Here is a 24,532-nt window from a genome sequence, read left to right as displayed (position 1 = left end):
CTTTGTGAACCAACGCAAGAATCTAAACAAGAACCATGAGACCAGCCTGGTTGCAAATTGGTGGCCAATGCAGGTTCGTCGCATCTTTAGAGTTCAGGTTTATGGTTGGCCATCTGTTTCATTTTTTAAATAACTTGTTACATTTGTCTTCCCACTTTTCCTTCAGAAAGCCCAGAACTGTATACATCAGTCCTTCCCAAACTGATGCTCTCCAGATGTTAAAATAAAATAAAAAATTCCTTCCAGTAGCACCTTAGAGACCAACTAAGTTTGTTCTTGGTATGAGCTTTTGTGTGCATGCACACTTCTTCACACCTTTCCACACCTATCAGCTGATCACCCATTCCCACCACCCTTCTGAGTAATACCCCTCCCCACTCCCTCACTATATTTAAGGGTCTGGTGACTCCCGTTTCAGTGTATCTGAAGAAGTGTGCATGCACACGAAAGCTCATACCAAGAACAAACTTAGTTGGTCTCTAAGGTGCTACTGGAAGGAATTTTTTTATTTTATTTTTTGTTTTTACTATGGCAGACCAACACGGCTACCTACCTGTAACTGTGTCTCCAGATGTTGTTAGACTCCCAACCCCTCTCAGCCCCAGGCATCCTGGCCAGTGGCCATGCAGGTGGTGGAAGTTATTGCCCAGCAGCATCTGGAGAGCATAAGGTCGAGCAAGACGAGTGTCCATGATTCACTCTATTTTATCCTCACAACCACCCTTCAAAATAAGCTAGGTTGAGAAAGTATTTTCTGAGCCAACCAGGTCGCCCAAATGAACTTCCTTGGCTGAGAAGGAATTTGAGCTCAGCTCCCTCTGACCCTAACCTGGCTCTCCACCCATGATACCACACAACTGGAACACAGAACAATCTAGTGCCTCCAAACCTTGGCAAAGAGGGTAACTTCCTGGACTAGGGAGTGTTGCAACTTGTCAACGTTCACCAGGTAGGCGGGAAGTAGCCCACAGTGCTCCAGAGGAACCCAACCGTTGAACCCAGGAAAGCCACCCAGCCCCTTTCTGGTGGTGCCATTCCGGTTGTTCTCAGATTGCTGGCTTGCTTTGCAGTTGCATGAAAGGCAGGCTTTGAACAGAGGCAGCCAAGTGGGATCCGGGATCCCAAGTCTATGATCGCAGTCTTAGGCTGCATACACACCATATGTTGAAAGTGTGCGTGCATGCAGACACGCACACACAGAATCCTGGGAACTGTAGTTTGCTCCTTACAGAGCTGCAATTGCCAGCACCCTTAACAAACTAGAGTTCCAAAAATTCTTCTTTTTAAGGGGAGTGTCTTCAATGAATGATGTGTGCACAGCCTTAGTAAGTTTGTTGATGACAACCAGGCATTGTTGCTAAGCCTGTCTGATGCCTCCACAAGCATTTCCCTAACAGAGTTTTGCAGAAAGGCTGAACTGCCCCCCTCTCCTCCCTGCCTCTGGGCTTGCCTGCAGTTGCCGTTTCCTGTACAATACAGAACTTTCCTTGCCAAAACTTTGCACAGGTAAGTGATGAACAGCTCTGCGCACCCCATAGGATTGTGCTTTCTCTCCCCCCCCCCCCCCCGTTCTCCTTCCCTGTCAGCCATTCCAGACTAAAGCACCTCAAGATTCCTGGCCTGTTTTAATACATACCACCCGTTTCAACTAGAGACACCCAGCAATAGATTAGGTTCTTGGGAAGCAAAAAATAGAGATATTGGGGCAGGGGGGCACAGCAAACACAGCCACAACAACAACCTAAAACCCAACAACAGGTCAGCTGAGGTTGAGGAAAAATACTTATAAATGTGTCAAAGTTAATTTAAATATAAATGGACAGATTATTTGACAATCCCAGCAGGGCCGAAGGAAGGCGGCATGACACCTGGGGCGGGTGCCACTACGTAGGGTGCATGTGCAGCATCGCTACGTACGGCACATGCGCTGTACGTAGCGCCGCCGCACATGCACTGTACATAGCAGTTTGCCGCCGGCGCCGGGATCCTCAGCTCGAGACTGCAGCCTCGAACAGAGGATCCTCCACATGCGACATGCTGCCACAAGCCCCCGCGGGGTGACTTCTTATCATCCCGGCAGACATGGAACCTGGGTCACACCACCACCGCCCCCCATTGCAACACCACTGACTCCAAGGCACGCTTTCCCTTTGAAAGCCTCTGTCTCTCAAAAACGACCAAATTTACAGGCTGTTAGTGGGTTGCGTTTTGCCACAGGCCACTGCTAAATTGTCCATGTCTGGAAGTATCCTTGGTTTGGAAGTATCCTGCTGTTGGGGCCAGCCCTGTCTCCTTGTGCTGCTTGCTGTTGCTTCCCTGGTGCTTCCTCATAAGTCTTCCCCAGCCATTGCTTTGTGTTTGCAACAGGATCCCATCCAGCTCTGACCCTAGAGAGAGACCTCTTTTGCTTAGGGCTCTGCAGAGAACCTCGCTCCCAACGGAAGACCTGGAGGAACCAGGCTGGATTCAGAGCCCCCTTTTAGGGATTCCTCGGGAACCCTACTGATCCAATTCCAAGCCCTGCCTTGATCTCCACTCTCACCCATTTCCCCCTCCCCCTGACAGGCCTCAGGACTGCAGGCAGCAGAAGCCCACAGTAGTGCTCATTTGACTGCCATGGGTCTACCTAGGAGGAGAGAAGCCCAGTAAAAGAGCAGGTAGCCATGCAGCTGGCAATGGCTAGAAACCTCCCCGTCTCCTCTCCCTCTTCAACCTTAGAGCTCTGTGGCTTTAGCCTCCACACCATGTCCTGGTCATGTACATGTAATACATGTGAAAAGGATGTAGGGGGTCTTAGTGGACCACAAGCTTAACATGAGTCAACAGTGTGATGCAGCAGCAAAAAAAGCTAACGCTGTTCCAGGCTGGATCAACAGAAGTAGAGTGTTCAGATCAAGGGAAGTAAGAGTACCACTCTATTCTGCCTTGGTCAGACCACACCAGGAATACTGTGTCCAATTCTGGGCACCACAATTTAAGAAGGATGTTGACATGCTGGAGCATGTGCAGAGGAGGGCAACCAAGATGACCAAGGGCCTGGAAACTAAGCCTTATGAGGAATGGTTGGAGCTGGATATGTTTAGCCTGGAAAAGAGGAGACTGGGAGGAGATATGATAGCCATCTTCAAATATCTCAAGGGCTGCCCCATGGAAGGTGGAGCAAGCTTGTCTTCTCCTGCTCTGGAGGGCAGGACTCGAACCAATGGCTTCAAGTTACAAGAAAGGAAGTTGAGACTAAACATCAAGAAGAACTTTCTGACAGTAAGAGCTGTTCAACCGTGGAATGGACTCCCTCGGGAGGTGGTGGACTCTCCTTCCTTGGAGGTTTTTAAGCAGTTTGGATGGTCATCTGTTATGGATGCTTTAGGTCAGATTACCAGCATTGCAAGGGGTTGGACTAGATGACCCTTGGGGCCCCCCTCCAACTCTACCATTCTATGCACAGTTTACTATCTTTGCATCCCTAAACTCATGAGGCATGCCACTGAGCACAAAGGCTTAATGTTCACCCCACACCTTCCAGACCATGTGTGGTCTGCCATGGACTTTCCCACCAACACTGAAGTTTCAGAGTACCATTCCTGTGCCATGGTGACCACAACAACATTGCTATAGCCATCTTGAGTTATCAAAGGGAATTGCAACTCGTCCTCCTTGATATACGCTGCTTTCCCCCACCCCTTTTGCAGAGAATTTTGCCTCCTCTCCCAGAAAATCTCACCCTCTCTTACACACACACATGCAGATACAGACCAAAATAGCTCCCCGGAAAGGCATTTAAGCAGCCGAAGTTAATCCACCAGAGCCAGGAAATCGAGAGGATTCCCACTGCACAGATCATAAATGGCGCTGCTTCCTTTATTGACCCCCCCCCCAATCAATTAGCTATTTTTAATCAAAGTCTAGTTTGCACAACAGCCACGCAAGCTGGAAAGCATGATGATGGGAAATGAGGCTCTCCAGCTCATTACATAATTATCAATCAAAACGTATGTTTATAGCAAACATTTAATGAAGAACTAATGAGCTCCCTGGATAGCTGAAGCTAATATTATACCAAAATCTGCATCTCTCTCTTCAAAAGCTCCTTTTTTCTTTCTGCTGACTTGTTTGCAATACCTGTCAGTAATTTTCTCATGGAAGGCACGTTTTAGTTCATAATATTCACCCCCCCACACACACACTTTTTCCTGCTTCCTTTTGCCTGTTAGAAATCATTTTAAAGCAACGTTGTGGGGAGGGGGCAAGCGAAACAAGTATGGGATAATAAAATGTGTGTAGAAAAAATGGAAGGCATGGACACCAGCTGGATAGCTCAGTTGGTTAGAGGTCAGTTGGTACTGATAATGCCAAGGTTGCAGGTTCGATCCCCATATGAGACAGCTGCATATTCCTGCCTTGCAGGGGGCTGGACTAGAAGATCTTCAGGGCCACTACCAACTCTACACCTCTATGACTTTATAACCTCTTGACACAGATCGTCTGAAATGGCAATATACAAATATAGCTACATGATGCATTCTCATTGCAAGATCAGTGGGAAACTGAGACATTAGACAAGATGGAGAGATCTCTGTGTAACACCCTGTTGATCTTTGGAATTCTCTGCCACAAGGTGTAGTGATGATGGCCCCTGGTTTGGGAGCTATAAAAAGGGGAGTGGGGGGGCAAATCATAAAGCTGGAGGGGACGACGACTGTGGAGGTCATCTTGCCTGTGCATGGAGGAAGAGAGGAAAGTGGCACCTCCATCTTCTGAGAAGGGTGGCTTACTTGGACAACTTGCACCCTTGAAGGGCTGAGTGCTGATGCCAGCCATAGGCCTCCCTTACATTTCTTTTTCTGACCCATCACCGGGAGGTGGGAGGTGGTTACCTAGAACCAGGGTCCGTGCCTTGAAAAGCAGTCTAGATTTTTTTTTTTTTTAAAAAAAACTAAACATGCAGACAAACTGTGCTTCTTCTTTTTTTAATTTCTTTATTGTTTTTGCATCATAAAAACAAAACAAAAAGGAAAAACAAAAAATAAATACACTTTTGTCATATTATATGATTTACAAAATAACTTAAACTCCGCCGAGTTTTTGGACTTTCCTCCATCACTACATTAGTTTTCCAAGATACCTCATTCATCCGCTTTTCCTTAATTTTATCTGGTTAAATCCGTCAAAATATTTCTTCTAAATTTTCCTTTTTCCCTTCTGCTGTTTTGCAAGTTTCGTCACGCCTGTAAGTGAATTACACATTTCTACTATCTTTTAAATATTCTAAGAATTTACTGCAATCCACATCTATCTGCTGATCTCTCTGATTTCTTATTCTGCTTGTTAATCTGGCCATTTCTAAATATTCCAAGAGCTTCCTTCTCCACTCTCCTACCGTTGGTAAATTTGATGTTTTCCAATTCTGGGACAAACTGTGCTTCAAAGTGAAGATGGTTGTGATGCTCTGCTTCCTTTTGCAGTTCCCTTTCCATTGCCCCTTCGGAAGAGATGGCCTCTGCTCCTCCGATCTCTGGCTCTGTCGGAGAGCAGCCTGTGAGCCAGCTGGGCTCCGTCCAAACGGAAATGCAAAGGCTGTTGAAGGCTGGTATATGTCTTTTCAGCAGCAACGAGGAAGGCCAGGCTCTGGCTGCGTTCAAAAAGGCATACAGGCTCTCGGGGAGCCTCCCAGAGCCTCGCTCCCAAGCCAAGTGCCTCTTCAACCTCGGGGCGGCTTACATTGCCACCGGCAAGCCCCAGAAAGGCCTCAAGTGCCTGTTGAAGGCCAAGGAGCTGGGAGCTGAGGAGAAGGACGGCGACTTCTCCTTCAACGTGGGCGCTGCTTACGACGACATGAGAGAGTACGCAAAAGCCGCAGAGTTCTATGGCAAGGCCATCCAGGAATACAGCACAAACCAAACGCAAAGCGCAGCCGATGCCCTGATCAAGCTGGCCTATTGCCTGGTGAGCACAGGCGACATAGAGTCAGCCGCACAGTCTTTTCGCCTGGCCGGCCAATCCTACCAAAGAGTGCAACTCCCAGAAGAGGCAGCCATGGCCATGAGGGAGGCAGCAAATTACTTCCTGCGAAGCCCAGTGTACTCCCCAGACGACATCTTGGAAAGCTTGCAGGCCTGCAGCCGGTTGTGCACCAAGATAAAGAACCAGGAACTGCTGGGTATAGCAAAGTACCTCCGTAGTCCCCATTGGGTCTGCTTAAGGAAAAATCCTGCCACCCCAAAGATCTCAGGGGGCTGCCAGAGTGCCCTCTAGCCAGATGAGCTAATCTGCCTTTGGGACCCAGTTCCCACCCTCGATCTCAGCAGGAATGGGGATTCCCAAGCGCAGGCTTTTTGATAGACAAGTATTAAGATGAAGTGGAAGAAGAAATCTCATGCCCAGGGACAGTGTGTGTGTGAGAGAGATGTACTAAGACATTCAAAGTATTTCCACCCACTCTTCTCGGCTAAAAAGGCTCCAAGGGCAACTTGCATATGATCATTAAAAACAAGGTTGTCTCTACAAAATAAAAATAAAAAATCCTTCCAGTAGCACTACTGGAAGGAATTTTTTTATTTTGTTTTGACTACGGCAGACCAACACTAAGATTGTCCCTGTTAACGTGTTTACAATGGGCACATCACAAAGGGAAAAGGGGGGGGGGAGCCGGCAAATAGGCACCAATTACAAAAGCTACATATTTTCCAGAGGGGTATCCCTTGGGTTAGTCCAGGCTTTCTCAAACTCGGCCCTCCAGATGTTTTGAGACTACAATTCCCACCATCCCTGACTACTGGTCCTGCTAGCTAGGGACATAGCTGTCAAGTTTCGGATTTGAAAATAAGGGATCAGCACCCTCACCTGTCCTGGGGAGTCTACGGTTCTCAGGCACAGTCCATGCCGCGGTAATCTCCCTAGGCTACAAATTAATTTACACCAGGAAAGAGCTCCCAGGAAAGAGAAATCAGGGCAGAGGTTAACCATGTGCTTATTCACGCAGCACATGGTTAACCTCTGGAACTCCCTGCTACAGGGAGCAGCGATGGCCACCAACTTGGATGGCTTTAGAAAAGGATTAGGCAAATTCATGCAGGAGGAGAGGACCGCTGATGGCTTCTGACCAGGTTGGCTCTGCCCTGCCTCCAGTTAGGGGCAGCAATGCTTAATCTGAGCACCTGTTGCCGAGAAACATTTGTCTATTTTATATATATATATATCTGTCTGCTTGTTATTAGAGATTTATATTCCACCTTTTTCTCCAAGGAGCTCCCTGGTCCTAGTCCTCATTTAATCCCCACAACAGTCCTGTGAGGTAGGCAGGCAGGCAGGCAGGGCTAAGAAAGGCAGGGACCCAAGGAGTCCCCGGACTCCAACTCTCCTTCCCGGAAATAAGGGAAATTTAAGGGATATCAACAATAAGGGATAGCAGCGGGAAACGGCTTGGAATAAGGGAGTTTCCCGCAAAAAAGGGAGACTTGACAGCTATGGCTAGGGATCATGGGAGTTGTAGGCCAAAAACATCTGGAGGGCCGAGTTTGAGGAAGCCTGGGTTAGTCTCAAGCAGCAAAAACAACAAAGAGCCTTGTGGCGCCTTAAAAACTAACAAATTTATTATGGCATGAGCTTTTGTGAATTACAGCCCACCTCTGCAGATGCATGAAGTGTTATCCTGAGTTGAAGTTATATTACATACCCGGCTGTGTTGAGGGAAGGAAAGGTAGTTCCTCTAATGACCAACTTGAGTGGGAACAGTTACAGGTAGGTAGCCGTGTTGGTCTGCCATAGTAAAAAAAAAATAAAAAATAAAAAAAAATCCTTCCAGTAGCACCTTAGAGACCAACTAAGAACAGGAACAGGGAGAGGAAGGTCCTGATGGAGCTGGTCTTTCAGCAGAGAGGATGGAGTGGCGCTTCCTGTCTCTTCCTATGCACTGCAAGGAAAATCTTGGCTTGACTTCCCCAACCTGGTGCCCTCTAGTTGTTTTGGACCACAACTCCCATCAACCCCGGCCTGCACAGCTAGGGCTGATGGGAACCTGGCTGTTCTGACTGGGGGCAGATGGAAGTTGTGGTCCAAAACATGGTTGGGAAAGCCTGGCCTAGCAGGATGCTACTGTAATTGCCTCTCATTCTCTGATAGGGGTGCCAACTTGAATAAAATATTAGGGTGGCCCAAGATGCAGCTCATGCACACCTTTTGAATGGCAATGTCCATTAACTTCTGGGGGGCATTCCCTCTCAAATATTTTATTGGGGTGCGAAGGGGCCTTGGCCCCTAGGAGTTGACTCCTATGTTCCAGTCATAGCTGGAACTCACATTGACGCCAAAATGCCAAAAGTACGTCTGCAAGAAGAGGAAGCTGAAGGTTCTTTTACGTACCTGAAGATGGCCTGATCTAAGTAGGGATGGGGGTTTTGCCACTTTTTGAGTGGGAGGGGCATCCTCTGAGCCTTTTCTACACCCAGGGGCCCTTTAAGTCTAGGGTCGAGGGGGATGCTTCATCCCAGTGGAAAGGCCCAGTCTTTGGGGGACGCATTTCCTCTGAGTCTTGCTCCCTTCAACTGTGCAATGCCTACAAGGTGCTGCTTAAAACAAACAAAACAAACAAAAAATTCCTTCCAGTAGCACCTTAGAGACCAACTAAGTTTGTTCTTGGTATGAGCTTTCGTGTGCATGCACACTTCTTCAGATACATGCACACGAAAGCTCATACCAAGAACAAACTTAGTTGGTCTCTAAGGTGCTACTGGAATGATTTTTTTATTATTTTTTATTTTGTTTTGACTATGGCAGACCAACACAGCTACCTACCTGTAACAAGGTCCTGCTTGATTAGTTGGAAAGATCCCAAACTCCCTCCAGCTAATGTTGGGTTTTCTCGCCCCACTTTGTCTCTCAGGCAAACTCTACAATCACCTGGGGCTGCACTATGCGGAAATGAGGTGCTTCCGTCAGGCAGAGCAACACTTTGACGCAGCTCTACGGCTTTGCAGCGGGAAAGGTTTTTCGGTGCGGAAGAAAGCTGTCCTGTTGCAGAACCTGGGGGCTGCCTGCAATGCCCTGGAGTGCTTCGAAAGGGCCCTGCGGTACCACAGCGAAGCAGCTGACATGTATGGTGAGTTGCATTGGGTTAGGTTGTTTTTAAAGCCCATTTATTCAAGGCTTTAAAACACATTGCTATACCAATACATAGAGAATGATGTGACATAAACAAAAAACTTAAATTATTGTCCCTATTCCTATTACCGTTCAAGATAAACAAAACACCTACTTCTCAGTATAAACTTTTATAATATTTGGTTGTTTTGATCACATCAAATAATTAATTATAATCTTTATAGCCAATCATTATTAAACCATTGTTCACATACCTATCGTTGCATGTCGTAGTCTGTTAATTTCTCCTCAGCTTTGTTTGCCAGTTGGGCCTCTGTCTGTCAGCTAACAAAGCTTGTGGGTCACTGGTCTCATCTGTGTGGCGCTGTGCTTGTTCAATTCATTTGCACCCCTTCTTACCTAGAATGTTACAATCCCTGTTTGAAAACATGTCCTCGAGTTTCTAGGCTGGGGTATGCATTGGCTAAGCAGCTTAGCAAAGATTTGAAAGACTAGAAGATGGAAGTACCTGGTCCCACCACCACACCACCCATTGTGCCTCTTTCTGCTGGAAAGAGCCATGGGAGGCTACACAGGGCTCCTAGGTAAAGCTGGGGGGGGGGGGGGTTCTTTGCTTTCCGTTCTCTCCTATTTGCAAGGAGGGCTTCAGATTCTAAGCTAATATGGTGGGAGCCAGTTTCTCACGGCTGCCTCTTGCAGGAGAGAGGCAGGAAGGGTGGAACTTGGGAGACACCACAAAGCAAGCACTGGCTGAGTGACGAAACAAATGTCCTTATTTCTGCCAGGCTGCCTCCTTAGGCCAGATTAATCCCACAGCCCACCTAGCCCTCGGATCACCTCCGCTGGCTGGCAGCCACACTCTTCTAGGCCTCAGGAAGACAGCACTCAGTCCCACCACTGGCTCCCTGGCATTCTCCTCCTCCTCCACCAAGTGCTGCCCTCCAAACTGCAGGGGTGCTGCACCCTACTAAACCACTTCCAGCCACCCAAAGTTCCTCCTCCCTTCTCCACCCTCTCTGTGCAAGCCCTCTGTGTAAGCCGCAACAGGTAAATGGAACCTTCAGGTTCAGAGGCAGTCTACCTCAGAATTTTTGGGGCAAGCAACAGGGAAATGTTCTTGCTCTCATGCCCTACTTGTGGGTTTCCCACAGGCATTTTACCTGTAGCTGGCCTACCTGGAAAATAGGATTCTGGACCAGACAGGGACAAATGACCGGTATTAGAAACTGAGATATGAAAGCTAGGAGCTAAATGGCACCTTAAACCTAGGTTATGGGCACAACAATGAATGTCTTGGCACACTTTTTTGGCACACACTTGGCACACAAGAATACAAAGCTGAAAATGAATGAACTGCAACTAAAATTTTATGTTCATGGTGTAGTCCGTGGGTAGGCAAACTAAGGTCTAGGGGCCGGATCTATCCCAATTGTCTTCTAAATCTTTTCCGCGGACGGTCCGGGAATCAGCGTGTTTTTACATGAGTAGAATGTGTGCTTTTATTTAAAATGCATCTCTGGGTTATTTGTGGAGCATAGGAATTCGTTCATTTATTTTTTCAAAATATAGTCCAGCCCCCCACAAGGTCTGAGGGACAGTGGACCGGCCCCCTGCTGAAAAAGTTTGCTGACCCCTGGTCTAGTCCAGTGTTTTTCAACCTTTTTTGGGCAAAGGCACACTTGTTTCATGAAAAAAATCACGAGGCACACCACCATTAGAAAATGTTAAAAAATTTAACTCTGTGCCTATATTGACTATATATAAAGTAATTTTTCAATTTTTCCCACAGCACACCAGGCAACATCTCGCGGCACACTAGTGTGCCGCGGAACAGTGGTTGAAAAACACTGGTCTAGTCTATCCCCTGCCCAACCCCGCTAATATTCATAAGAGGTGTCTTCTCCAGTCTTCAGAGTGGTGGCTTTCTTTTAGAAAAGCTCAACAACTTTGCGGGTGTAAGGAATTTTACTTTTTGAAATATGGCAACCTTAAAAAACTGTTTGTGCTAATGAAATTCCCTGTTGCAAAATGCACCTTGAACAATGGGAGTTTTGAACACTGCAAATGACTATACTTGTGGAGCAAACAGACTGTAAGGATCTAAACACCAAAAACCCAAACACTATTTTGTCCTATTTCTTGCTGCAATACAATGCCCATTTTAAGGAAAGGCAAAGCGAGGAAACGCATAACTGGCCCATGACCACACCAACTGAGTAGAGGCAGAGGTCAAGTCTGACACTTATCTTTCCTCCACGCTTGAAAACTCTGTGTCTGAGGGGTCTTTTTCCCCCCTCTGGGTTTTTTTTTTCCAGTGAAGACACACTCTTTAAAGCCAAGGACTCATCCACACTTACCTTTTTCCCTATGTCTTCCCAGACACAAGTCCATGCTTTCCCAGTCTGTGTCCAAGAGATTTATTTATTTATTGTCCTCCTGCTTTCCCCAGGAAAACCTGATCTCCACTGCTGAATCGGAGCAAATCACAGTTTGGGTTTTCCAAACTTGCTGCTTGTTGCACTTCTGCTTTAAAGAGTGGGTTTTCGTGGGGAAAGCTCTGGGGCAAAAAAGAGCACTCAGACCTGGAGCTTTAAAGTGCAGGCCTGTGTCTGGACACAGGTAAGTAGGGATAAGCCACGAGCCTCATTCATGAAAACCCACCCGCAAATTGGTTCCCTTTCCGCTACTTTACCCTATCTGAAATGTCAGAAGCCAAAGCAGGTGGCTGTATAAGGCTTCCAGTGAAGCATGTAAGCTCTCTTTGCCTCAATTCTCAGCAAAACAGTCAAATAAGAGAAAGTATGGTGATTTGTATATGCAGATTATATATATATACATGCAGATTGCAGACCGTAGCTTTCATTGGTGCATAATTTTGGTCACTCTGGTGCAGAATTCCAAGCCTGCAGGAGCCCTCACTGCCCTGTGGCAGATTTGCTCTCACGCCTACGCTAAAATGTCCCCTGCTACGGATGTTTTCAGAACAATATTCTTTTGGGGGAAAGTTTCTAGAGTTCTGGGAAATGGCTGGATCCATTTGCCGAGCTGCTGACACCATCCGTGCTGGATCCTTTTCTTTTTCTTTCTGCTAGGGGCACTGGGAGAGAGGGCTGCTCAGGCCCAATGCCACTACAATTTGGCCACTGCTCACGGCCAGCTGAAAAACTACGACATGGCCAGATTTTACTCCCAGCAGGCGCTGAAAGCTTTTGTGGATGCAGGTAAGAGACTGTGGTGAAGCCCACCTTATATATCAGGTCAGTCCTTTGGCGCCTCTGGTCCAGTATGACCCTCTCCAGCCATCTCCAACCAGGTGCTCTTCCAATGACTGGATGATAACTCCCCTTGGCCCCAGCCTGAATCAGGGATGATGGGAGTTGCGGTCCAAAACATGTGCAGAGCACCCAGTTGGGGAAGGCAGGTCCACTCTGATTGGCAGGGGCTCTCCAGGAACACCTACTGATCCTACTGTATTAGCTAGCTTGGGATGCTGGGGAGTAGGCTGAGGTCCTTCTGTATGCAAAGCAGAGAGCCAGTGGTGGTGTGGTGGTTAGAGGGCCAGACTAGGAGCTGGGAGACCCAGAGAAAGAAGATTAGGAGGAGGTGCCCGGTGCTGAAGGGGCAACAGGTTTCAGGGAGCAGCTCAGACTCTGAGGCTGAAGCGGAGGAGAGGGGTCAAGGGACTGCTGAAGAACCCCAGGAGTCTCCCTCTCCTGCTGCGACAAGCTCTCCTCCCCCCCCCTGGTCTCCCAAGAACGTGCAGAGTAATGAGAAGAGGAGAGCAGAGGTGCGCAGAAGCAGTTTCAGGTTGCTTGGGAAACACCCAGGAGAGGAGGAGGCTTAGAGAGGATGGATGGCAGGGACCTTCAGTCCTGGCAACTGCTCCATAAGGGCAAGACCAGAAGAGGGCAACCAAAATGGTCAAAGGCCTGGAAACAATGCCTTATGAGGAACGGCTTAGGGAGCTGGGTATGTTTAGCCTGGAGAAGAGAAGGTTAAGGGGTGATATGATAGCCATGTTCAAATATATAAAAGGATGTCATATGGAGGAGGGAGAAAGGTGGTTTTCTGCTGCTCCAGAGAAGCGGACACAGGGCAATGGATTCAAACTACAAGAAAGAAGATTTCACCTAAACATTAGGAAGAACTTCCTGACAGTGAGAGCTGTTCGACAGTGGAATTTGCTACCAAGGAGTGTGGTGGAGTCTCCTTCTTTGGAGGTCTTTAAGCGGAGGCTTGACAGCCATCTGTCAGGAATGCTTTGATGGTGTTTCCTGCTTGGCAGGGGGTTGGACTGGATGGCCCTTGTGGTCTCTTCCAACTCTATGATTCTAAAACCTACTGGAGAGTGTTGCTGGGACCACTAGGCTGAGTTGTATGTTCGTTTCCTTGAATGGAGAGTTAACTTCGCTGACAACGGAGATCAGCTTCCTTCATTGCTGACTCCAGCCCTGACACTGCAGGCTCCCGGCTAAGATCATGAACTACAAGTGGGGTTTTGGGACAGAGTCACGTTAACTTCCAGTAGAGCTCATACTAAGCAATTCGGGAGACAGAACAGGCAGGTGGGACCAGCAGCAACAAGTTGCAATGTTTCATGTGTGCCACGCACCTTGCCTGTTTTCAAAACACTCTATTCCATTTTGCCTTCTCCCTGGTTTTCCATCCTCCTGGGCCCCCAACTGACCAGTTCTGTAGGTATTGTTCATTGAGCTGTTAGTCCCCTGCACCCCAAAAGCCTTTTTGTACTTCTGCACACCTTGTCATTCCCTCCATGCCTGCTAGTATCTCCTCCTCCCTCTCGGGCTTGGGTACTGCTGCTTTGGCTACACAAGAATCCACACACAGGCAATGAGTTCTCTATAAGTATACAGGATGCAACTGTTAGTGTAGAGTTGAGTGAAGGAATGTTTTGGAGTGCAAAATGACTCTGAATTTGTGCAGCCAGAAGGGAAGGAACTCTCACTGTCCCCTTGGAGGCCTCCAGGGCCAGCTGCCTTACTTCTGCTTGCAAAATGCAAATGGAACAATAAAACCAGTTTTATACAAGGTAATCAAATGGTATTTGAAAGTCCTCTTAAATGTGGAGCAATGGGCTATTAAGAACTTCCAGCAACTCACCCCTGCAAACCTTGTTTTTGCACTGATGTATCCTTGCGGACAAACGTCTCGACTCCCTTGTCCAGTAAAGTGAGATGAGCGCCGCAACTCCAGAGTCGTTCGTGGCTGAACTTAACTGTCAGGGGTCCTTTACCTTTTTTTTATCCAGAAACCTACAATGCCTACTGCCTGACAAGGAGGAAATGTAGGTGAAACTAAAAGGTGTAGTTTTGTATATCCGTGCTTGTAACTGGGCAGATTGGCACTGTTTCACTTTGAAAAGTAGCTCAGCTCATATGCCAGCCAAAGACCTGAGCTAGTTGCAGATCAAACTGTCCCCAATACCAGGCAAGAAACTATTAGCCATTGACCCTGTGCTCCTCCTCACTCCATCTTGGACTTCCAGGGCCCCTGTCCTTCAACTTTTGGCTCTGTTTCTTCCTCCAGGTGACTCCTATGGTGAGGCGCAGGCCTGTGAACAGCTGGGCATGACTCACCTCTGCCAGGGCCACTTTGGTCCAGCCATCCGTTACTACAAACAAGCCCTGGCTCTGTTTGAAAAGTCAAAGGTACATCTGTGTTTGTCTGCCTTGTTTGCTTTGTACTGCATACAGAGGAGGAGGAGGAGGAGGAGGAGGAGGAGGAGGAGGAGGAGGAGGAGGAGGAGATGGAGGAGAAAGGCCTTTGATACAACATCAGGAAACTGCCCTGATTCTCCCTCCCCTCATAGAGGGGTTTCTGAAAATAGCAACCATGAAAGATAGTGTGGCACTGCCCATGCTTCAGAGTTTCTGCCTTCGTGGCCTACTGAAATTCAGACCCCTTGAGCTTATCATGGGGGGGGGCATATCCCCCTCCCCCTGGGGACATAAGAACATCAAAAGAGCCCGGCTGCAGCTGGATCTGCCCAAAGGGGACCCATCTAGTTCAGCATCATGTTCTCACAGTGGCCAATCAGATGCCCATTATGGGGTGGCCACATGCAGGATACGAAGGTGGCGGCAGTGCTTGTCCCTCCTTGCAGTTGTTGTAACCTGGAGATCACAGAGCCCGGAAGTGCAAACAGATGAAAGTGACATTTCCTTTCTACCCTGCTGCTGCTGCCAGTTGGCACTGATGCTGCTGACTTTGGAAAGTCTGCAGCTGGGAGCACGAGACAGACTTTCCCTCCTCATTTTGATGTTAATCATTCCCTGCCCTACCTTCCGGTGTACCAGCACAAGAGGACCCAAAAATAAACCGCAGCAAGATTAGCCCGGCTCCAAGGCCAGGTGCCGCTCTGAAGTTGAAAGAACAGCAGATAGGAGGCCTGGCCTGTAGGGAGGGCAGAAACTCAGTTGTCCTTATAAGTTCCTTATTCTTAGGCCCTGGCTCTTTAATCACTTAAGAGGTGCAGAGACAGCCTGAATTTAACCCTGTACCCTGAAAGCAGCACCCCAGATCACACCATCCAATCCCATCTAGAGATTGCACTCTTTGAGGAATTACAAATAAGGAACAGAGGGACAGGGCCGTCTCATCCATAGGGGCTAGTGGTGCGCCGTGCCAGGGCGCCGGCCCCCCAGGGGCACCCCCGCGAGCCCGCCGGCATACCAGGCGCCCCCCTCCCCAACCCGTCCCCGCCCCCACGGGCGGGCTGTCGGCCGGGCGCTCGCGTGCCGGCGGCACAGCCGCTGCCGCCCATGCCGGTCCCAGGCTTTGGCTGCAAGCCGGCCGCCCTCGCCTCCCATCCCGGGAGCACTGGAAGGGCGCACAGAGCCCTGCACCGCTCCAGCACCACGCCCCTCATCCCCCGCTCGCCCACCCCCCCTCCCGAGGGGTGGCAAGTGCGGGAGGGAGGAGGCGGAGAGGCGGCAGGCCGGGGGCGCCGGAGGGTTCGCCACGCCACGGTGGCCAATCTCCCTAAGACGGCCCTGCAGAGGGAGCCAGAATTGCCTTTCTCCTGGAGAGAAAGAATCAACACCAAACTCTTATTGAATTTATTTTTATAGCTAGATTTACAGCATTTTTATAAAAAAAAGATTTAAGAGGGATCAGTATCAAACCCCCCCCCCCCACAATTGCCATTATAGCTGACAAAGCAGAGATATATACACAAGTAGTTAAAACAGTTTAAATACCCAAGAGAACAACCAACTTTCTAATGACAAGAGGATCATTAAATAAAAGAAAAGCCAAAAGAACAAAACTGTAGCTTAATGAGCACAGACCAAAGCAGCTGGTACAATTGGGCCATTTATCAAGGGCTGGATCCTGCTGTCCATTGGACGGATAGGCCCTGCCCCACATCTAATAGTGCCTATCACTGCCAACTCCTCCAGAGGCAGACGGCATCACTAGGCAGGTGAGCAAGGAGGTAGCAATTCTTGCATGGCCCAGGAAATATGCTACCCCAGTCCACTGGGGGAGGGAAAGATGGCTGGCCTTAGACATATGTGTGGGATGTAAACACAGAGCAGCCAAACACAACACTCCTAGAGAGGACATGAAGGTAACTCAGTCCTCCAGGCTTAACTTCCTGCTTACCTGGACTGAGTTACAGGAACCAGAAGTAGGTGTGGTCTTACCTGGGAGGAAGATCCCAAAGATCACTGCCCATTTTGCCTCATCCTTTGAAGAAGCAGCATGCTATCTCTCAGCCTGCAGCTGAGAGAAGCAGGGGTGAAGGCTGTTCCCTTATGGAAGCAGCTTCACTGCATGTAAATACATTTATCTAAGTTTGTCTGCCTCCTTGTAGCCTGTACTGTGACTCTTGGATGTACGTGAGTAAACACTTTTATATCTAATAATCAGTATTATGTCTTTTTACTTTTAAGAGGGAACAAGGGGAATATACCAGGAATATAGCTGGCTTAAGCAAGCCTATGCAAACGTTTTTTGCTGTGTTTTAAAAGGGAAAGTAAACTCTGCTAAGTTTGGAGCTTGCTCACACAAGCTGGGATTGAGATATATAAATAATATATACTCATCCACATTCCTAAACATTCCCACAAAGGGTTATTGGCCCCAGTATTGCATATTTTTGTGTATTTTTGAAGGATTGCGTTGGATTGTGTTTTTGAGTTGAGTTAGATTTTTTTGAAAGCATTTCCTGGTGAGCACATGTCTTTGTCTTTGTTCTTTTGTTACTGTGCTGAAAAGGGATTAACCCCCCTCCCCTCCCTCAGAGTTTACAGTACTCAGAGGCAGTGAAGATTTATTTGAGGGTTTTTTTGTATTTTTGAGCATTTTTGAGTTTTTGTTTTTGGAATTTTTGACAAATTTTTGATTTTTGAAAATTTTTCAACTTTTTGAATTTTAAGATGGCTAGTGTAGCTTTTGTTAGTGAAGCAAGGCCAATATGCTGCTGAACGACCATAATTTTGTGCACTGGAAGCAACGCTTAATGGTATATCTGAGTGCAAGGAACGTTCTGCAGGCTATAAAAGATGAAAAGCCTACAGGAGATAAAGAAGAAGATTTAGCCAAAATTGAAGCCTGGGAAAGGAAGAATAGCGAAGCCAAGCACATAATTTTAAGTGCACTTCGCGATGAGCATCTATCCTTAATAAACATTGAGGATGATGCATCCCAGATTTTAAAGGACATTGAGCGGATTTATGGAGCATCTACACAGAACTCCTACAGGCATTTGCTAGATAAATTGCTCAAGTTAAAGATGAACTCCAGAGAGCAGTTCACAGAGCATGTTAAGAGTTTTTCAGAGATTGTGCAAAGAATTGCTCTCACTCCTGAAGCTCTTAATGAAGTGACTAAGGTGACTTTCTTGCTAGCATCGCTAGGACCAGCATTTTCTTCATTTAGAAGCCTAATGGATCACACAAAAGATCTGACTTTTAATGAATTAATCAGCCACTTAAGAGAGGAATGCAGAGAAAGCTTGGATTCTCAAGAACGCAACTCTAGGAGAAGTGACTGTAATTATGCTTCTAAAGCAAAGAATTCCCAGACCTTTCAGCAAAAGGCAGAAAGGAAGGAAAGATTTAAGTGCTCCATGCTGTTACAAGAGAGGAGTTTAGCTGCCCAGAATTATGAAAATGTGCATAATACGTGGATTTTAGATTCTGGAGCGAGCTCCCATTACTGTTTTGTAAAAGGATATTTTAATGAATTAAATGATCAAGAATCTGAGATCGAAATAGCTGATGGCCGCATTTTGAAGTCAGAAGGTGCAGGTTCTGTGCATTTGGAATTCAATGTAGATAATGAGTCTTTTAGAACCAGAGTGTCTGATGTTCAGTATGTGCCAGAATTGAACTGCAATTTACTCAGTGTGTCCGCTTTGGACAAGAAAGGCTTCAAGATCACATTTGAGAATGGACAATGTAGTGTGACCAAAGATGGTGAAGTGTATGCTGAAGCCAGACTAACAAATGGGGTTTATGAGCTTAATGTTTCAGAAAAGCAGTCTGCAAAAGTCGCCCATTCCAGCCAGAAGGATGAAGCAGATTTAACGCTGTGGCACCGAAGATTGGGACACAGAGACAGAAACGTCATTCTGGATCTACAAAAGAAGGATCTTGTGAGAGGTTTGCAGGTAAAAGGGAGCAACAACCAGGCTCCAACAAAATGCATAAGTTGTATAACTGAAAAGGCTGTAAAACCTTCTTTTCCACGTTGTGCAGAACAAAGAAGTACTAAAGTTTTGGACATTGTGCATTCAGATCTATGTGGACCAATCAATGTTCCATCACTTGGAAACAACAAATATATATTGATATTTCTTGATGATTTTTCGAGATATTGTGTTGCATATTTCATCAGAGAGAAATGTGAGACAGTAGAAATGTTCAGAGACTACATTGCCATGGTCAAGAACAAGTTCCAGAGAGCTCCAGGTGTGTTGATGAGTGACAATGGAGGTGAGTACTGCTCACGTGAAATGCAAGATCTCATGTCCAAGGAAGGTATCATACATGTAACCACAGTCGCATATACCCCACAACAGAATTCGATAGCCGAAAGGAAATTCAGATCCATTATGGAAATGACAAGATGCATGCTAAAGGAAGCATCCTTGCCCCAAAGGCTATGGGGAAATGCAGCCCATACAGCCGTTTATCTCCAGAATAGATTGCCCACCAAGGGGGCAGAGCGCACACCATTTGAACTTTGGCATGGAAGAACACCTAATTTGTCACACATACGTGTGTTTGGTAGTCTGTGTTACTATCACGTGCCCAAGGAACACAGACACAAGCTAGACTCCAGAGCACAGGCAGGTATCCTGGTTGGGTACGCCTCTGGAGGAAAAGGATACAGAGTGATGGACTTACGAACTGGTAAGGTCAGCGCACAACATGCAATCTATTTTGATGAGCATGCAAAGGTTGACACAAGGAAGACTGTCATTGACTGTTCCAAGGAGTCAGAATGGACTCAAGAACTTATACACTTTCCTTCTGTAACCCCACAAAGTACTAATCTGCCTTCTAGTGTCATAGCGCCCCCTACAGGTGATGCACCAGAAGACGCAGAGGACCAGAATCCTGGCGGCTCCAGAGACAAAGAGGATCCAGAAGGGGACATGCCAGCGTTGGAGGATGATGAAGAAGCTGATGCGGTTCAGGAACCAGAACCAGAGGTCAGACGCTCATCCAGAACCAACAGAGGTGTTCCACCGGTAAGGTTGTCCTACCTTGCAGGGTCGGCGTCACCACAGGAACCTTCCACATGGGAAGAGATTCAGCGGATGCCAACTGCAGAAGCCAGTCTCTGGAAGAAGGCCGCGCAGGAGGAGATGGATGCACTGCATCAAAACAAGACTTGGACCCTCACAGAACTACCTCCGGGTAAGAAAGCCATTGGCTGCAAGTGGGTTTTCAAGGTTAAGAAGGGGTCAGAAGGGGAAGTGCAACGCTACAAAGCAAGACTAGTAGCACAAGGCTTTTCACAGAAATATGGTGAAGATTATGATGAAACGTTTGCACCAACTGTAAGATACAGTAGCGTGAGAATGCTTTTGAGCATAGCAGCCTCTAAGCAAATGGACGTACGTCACATCGATGTTTCGACTGCGTTTTTGCATGGGGAGATTACAGAACAGATTTATATGAAACAGCCTAAGGGTTTTATAAAACCGAATGAGGCTCATCTAGTCTGCAAATTAGAAAAAGGACTTTATGGATTAAGGCAGGCTGCTAGAGCTTGGAATCAGAAATTGCACAGTATGCTGGTGCAACTTGGATACAAGCAAGGAAACGCTGACAAGTGCTTGTACAGTAAGTCAAATAATGGACAATTTTCTTATATATTGGCTTTCGTTGATGACTTGATTATCGCAACATCTAATAACAGAGACTATGTGCAAATTGTGAAACACCTCAGCAAAGAGGTGGGAGTCAAAGAACTAGGAGACGTCAAGTACTACCTAGGAATCCAAGTGGAAAGAGAAGAAGACGGATCATTTCTTCTCAGCCAGCGACAGAAAATAAATGAACTGATTGAATGCATGCAGTTGCAAGATGCAAACACAGTTGCAACGCCCATGGCCACAGACTTCCTGAAGAATCAGCAGGATTCGAAGCTGTTGCCAGATAACAGTGAATATAGGTCGGTAATTGGTAAACTTTTGTATTTAGTTACCACATGTAGACCTGACATAGCCAATGCAGTGGGGATTCTTAGCAGGAAAGTGAGTTCTCCCACTGAGCATGATTGGGCTGGTGTGAAGAGGGTGGTGCGTTATCTGAAGGGTACAGTGAACTGTAAATTAAGGTTGCCAGCTGTCAGTGACCCTAAGTTGGTGGGGTACACTGATGCAGATTGGGCTGGGGATAATGCTGATTATAAATCAACAAGTGGTCATGTTTTTATGTTTGGGGATGGACCTGTTGTGTGGGGCAGTTATAAACAGAACTGTGTAGCATTATCTTCCACAGAAGCTGAATATATTTCTGCATCGGAATCGTGCCGAGAGATTGCCTGGCTGGATGAACTCATCAAAGACTTCGGTTTGGTGAGAAAGGAACCTGTCAGTTTGCTGGAGGACAATCAGAGTTGCATAAAACTGACACAGAGTGAAAAGTTCCTTGCCAGGACAAAACATATAGGTGTGAGGTACCATTATATACGTCAGGCAGTCCAGGATGGACTTGTGGAACTGTTGTACTGCTGCACCAATGAGATGGCTGCGGACATCCTGACGAAGCCCCTCCCAAGAGAGAGTTTCCAGAATCTACGTGTCAAGCTGGGACTCTGGGTGGTTGATTAAAGTTGTATATTTTTGTATGTTGTGTTCGTCTGAGAAGGGGTTTGTGGGATGTAAACACAGAGCAGCCAAACACAACACTCCTAGAGAGGACATGAAGGTAACTCAGTCCTCCAGGCTTAACTTCCTGCTTACCTGGACTGAGTTACAGGAACCAGAAGTAGGTGTGGTCTTACCTGGGAGGAAGATCCCAAAGATCACTGCCCATTTTGCCTCATCCTTTGAAGAAGCAGCATGCTATCTCTCAGCCTGCAGCTGAGAGAAGCAGGGGTGAAGGCTGTTCCCTTATGGAAGCAGCTTCACTGCATGTAAATACATTTATCTAAGTTTGTCTGCCTCCTTGTAGCCTGTACTGTGACTCTTGGATGTACGTGAGTAAACACTTTTATATCTAATAATCAGTATTATGTCTTTTTACTTTTAAGAGGGAACAAGGGGAATATACCAGGAATATAGCTGGCTTAAGCAAGCCTATGCAAACGTTTTTTGCTGTGTTTTAAAAGGGAATGTAAACTCTGCTAAGTTTGGAGCTTGCTCACACAAGCTGGGATTGAGATATATAAATAATATATACTCATCCACATTCCTAAACATTCCCACAATATGGACACCAGAACTTCCTTACAGAAACATACTGAAGTCCAGGATAATCCAGCACCCAAATTCCCAGAGTAGGTAAAGAGATGCTTCTATGAGCTTTAGAAGCAGAAGATAGGAATGGGGCCTATATCAGGGGCAGGACATAGGGACATAGGAAGTGTGCCTTATACCGAGTCAGACCTTTGGGTCCATCTGGCTCAGTAGTTACCACACTGACTGGCAGCAGCTATCCAGGATTTCAGACAAAGAGCTCTCCATGCCCTACCTGGGGATTGAAGCTGGGACTTTCTGCATGCAAAGCAGAGACTTTCCCACTAGGCTACATCCCTTCCTTTCAGCATTACTTGCAGAAGGGCCCATTATTGGCATCTCCAGATAGACCTTGGGAGAATTCCTATCTGAAACCCCTCCTGAAGCACTGCCAATCAGTGTTCACCAGGGAGAGGGAGCCAGTGGCCTTCCAGATGCTGCTGGAATCCAACTCCCATCATCCCCCTGACCATGCTGACTGGGGCTAGTGGGAGAAGAAGAAGAGTTTGGATTTGATATCCCGCTTTTCACTACCCGAAGGAGTCTCAAAGCGGCTAACATTCTCCTTTCCCTTCCTCCCCCACAACAAACACTCTGTGAGGTGAGTGGGGCTGAGAGACTTCAAAGAAGTGTGACTAGCCCAAGGTCACCCAGCAGCTGCATGTGGAGGAGTGGAGACACGAACCCGGTTCCCCAGATTACGAGTCTACCTCTCTTAACCACTACACCACACTGGCTCTCTGGAGAAGACCTACAGCAGCTGTGACTGGCTCCCTATTCCTGGTGTAGATGATTCTGAGCTTGATGGACCAAGGCTCTGATCTGGTGTAAGACAGTTTTCTATGCCCCTAAGCAGGGCAAAAGGTCACTTCCTGGCATACCACCGAACATGGAAGTTCCATTTAGCAAACTCAGTTAATAGAGGCTGTTGGATGTCTCCTCACATAAAGCCAGGGTAACCGGCGTGGTGCCCTCCATATGCTGCTGGGCTCCATTTTCCATCAACCCCAGCCAACATGGTCAGGGATGTTGGGAGTTGCAGGCCAACAACATCTGGAATGCTCCACATTGATTACCCTGGGTCTAGTTGCTTCCACTGTCAACTAAACATATTGCTTGGGTTGCTTGTTCAGGTGGGTTGGCGCTGAATAAGATTGGGGCAATGGGGATGGGCTGACAACACAGTTGCAGGAGTGTAGAGCTAGACCCTGCATAGATGTTTTTCGTGAGGGAGCCATCAGTTACATGTTCTCTAGCCTAGCCATCTCCAATGTCATTTTCAGATTTGATCTGTGGCTATTTAGAGTCACACTGAAATAATTGCCCAACCCAGCCTGGCCAGGGTAGAAAAAGGAGGAAGGCTGAATGGAGGCTGAGCTGACCGCAGAGTGCAGGAGACAAGCCACTCAGAGCAGCCTTGGAAAAGGAAGAGGGGAAAGTTTTGGGTTTCTTAGGAAAGAGGAAGCCTCCGGAACCAGGATCCTCCAGTTGGAGGGGAAATGGCTGCCCTCCCCACTGTGGACAGTAGGAAGATGAACTTGGCTCATCTATCTCAATACTGTTGACACTGACTGGCAGCAGCTCTCTGAGTGAACGTGTGACCTTCTACATGCAACACAGGTGCTCTGCCATGGACCCACGGCCACCTTCCCATGGTCGCTCTCGTGTTTGTCTCCCGTAATGGCATATGCTGAATCTCTTTGGATTTTATTTCCTTCTCTTCTTCCCTCATCAACAGGAAGCATCTGAAATCCCTCGAAAACGGATATGGGAGAAATTGGCTGCTGTTGCTAACTATCAAGCTAACGCCGAGGATGAGTTTGCGGATTCGGCAATAACAGATGTAAGAATGGCCGGCGAGTGCGGGGGGGGGGCAAACATTTGCACAAATGCTGCTGCCGTGCTGGGCCCACCTGGGCCCTTCAGGCTCCTCCTGCTTGCCCCAGCATGCTTGGCCATTGGTTCAAATGGGCAGCTGGCCCAGGTTGCCCCGGCTGAGTTCACCCCCACCTTCCATCCATGAAAGTCACTTGCTCCAGCTGTTCCTGTTCAGCTCACTCTAGGAAGTCATTGTCCCCTTTTTTTGGCCTTTTGCCTCAGTAATGTTTTGTGAGTGGTATTCAGGATCAAAGCGAGCTGCCTTATACCAAGTCACCAGCCTTAACAAATATTACATTGCCAGCCTTATCAACAGGCTTGGGAATCTTTTTCAGTTCAAGGACCACATTTCCCCGTGGGGGACCTTCTAGGAGCCATGTGCAAATAGTAGGCAGGGCCAGAGGCAACTGTGGGCGGAGCAATGGCCAGTCTCTTACCATTGCTCAGTAGGCTACATCCCAGTCATGCAAAGGCAGGCCAAAGGTGTCATCAAACACCAAGGACACATTCCAGCCAGGCCAAAGGACTCAAGGAGATGCCATAAGGGGAGACATCAGAGTGCCGGAGAAAAAGGACTGGAGGGCCACATTCATTGCCAGGGCCTAGGGGTCCCCACCA

The 24,532-nt window shown here is 47.5% G+C and overlaps 1 protein-coding gene across 1 annotated transcript; it reads left to right on the top strand.

Annotated features, from left to right (window-relative positions):
• The first annotated feature begins 5,460 nt into the window (after positions 1-5,460).
• On the top strand, positions 5,461-24,059 carry LOC117056907 (tetratricopeptide repeat protein 24-like). Its single transcript, XM_033167600.1, has 5 exons — positions 5,461-6,157; positions 8,879-9,094; positions 12,189-12,317; positions 14,644-14,765; positions 23,775-24,059. Exons 1-5 carry the CDS (start codon positions 5,491-5,493, stop codon positions 24,057-24,059), a joined length of 1,419 nt encoding a protein of 472 aa, XP_033023491.1. The 5' UTR covers positions 5,461-5,490.
• The last annotated feature ends 473 nt before the right edge of the window (positions 24,060-24,532 follow it).

This window comes from Lacerta agilis, chromosome 13, assembly GCF_009819535.1.
Source record: "Lacerta agilis isolate rLacAgi1 chromosome 13, rLacAgi1.pri, whole genome shotgun sequence".
NCBI lineage: Eukaryota > Metazoa > Chordata > Lepidosauria > Squamata > Lacertidae > Lacerta > Lacerta agilis.
This window is presented reverse-complemented; position numbering and strand designations above follow the sequence as displayed.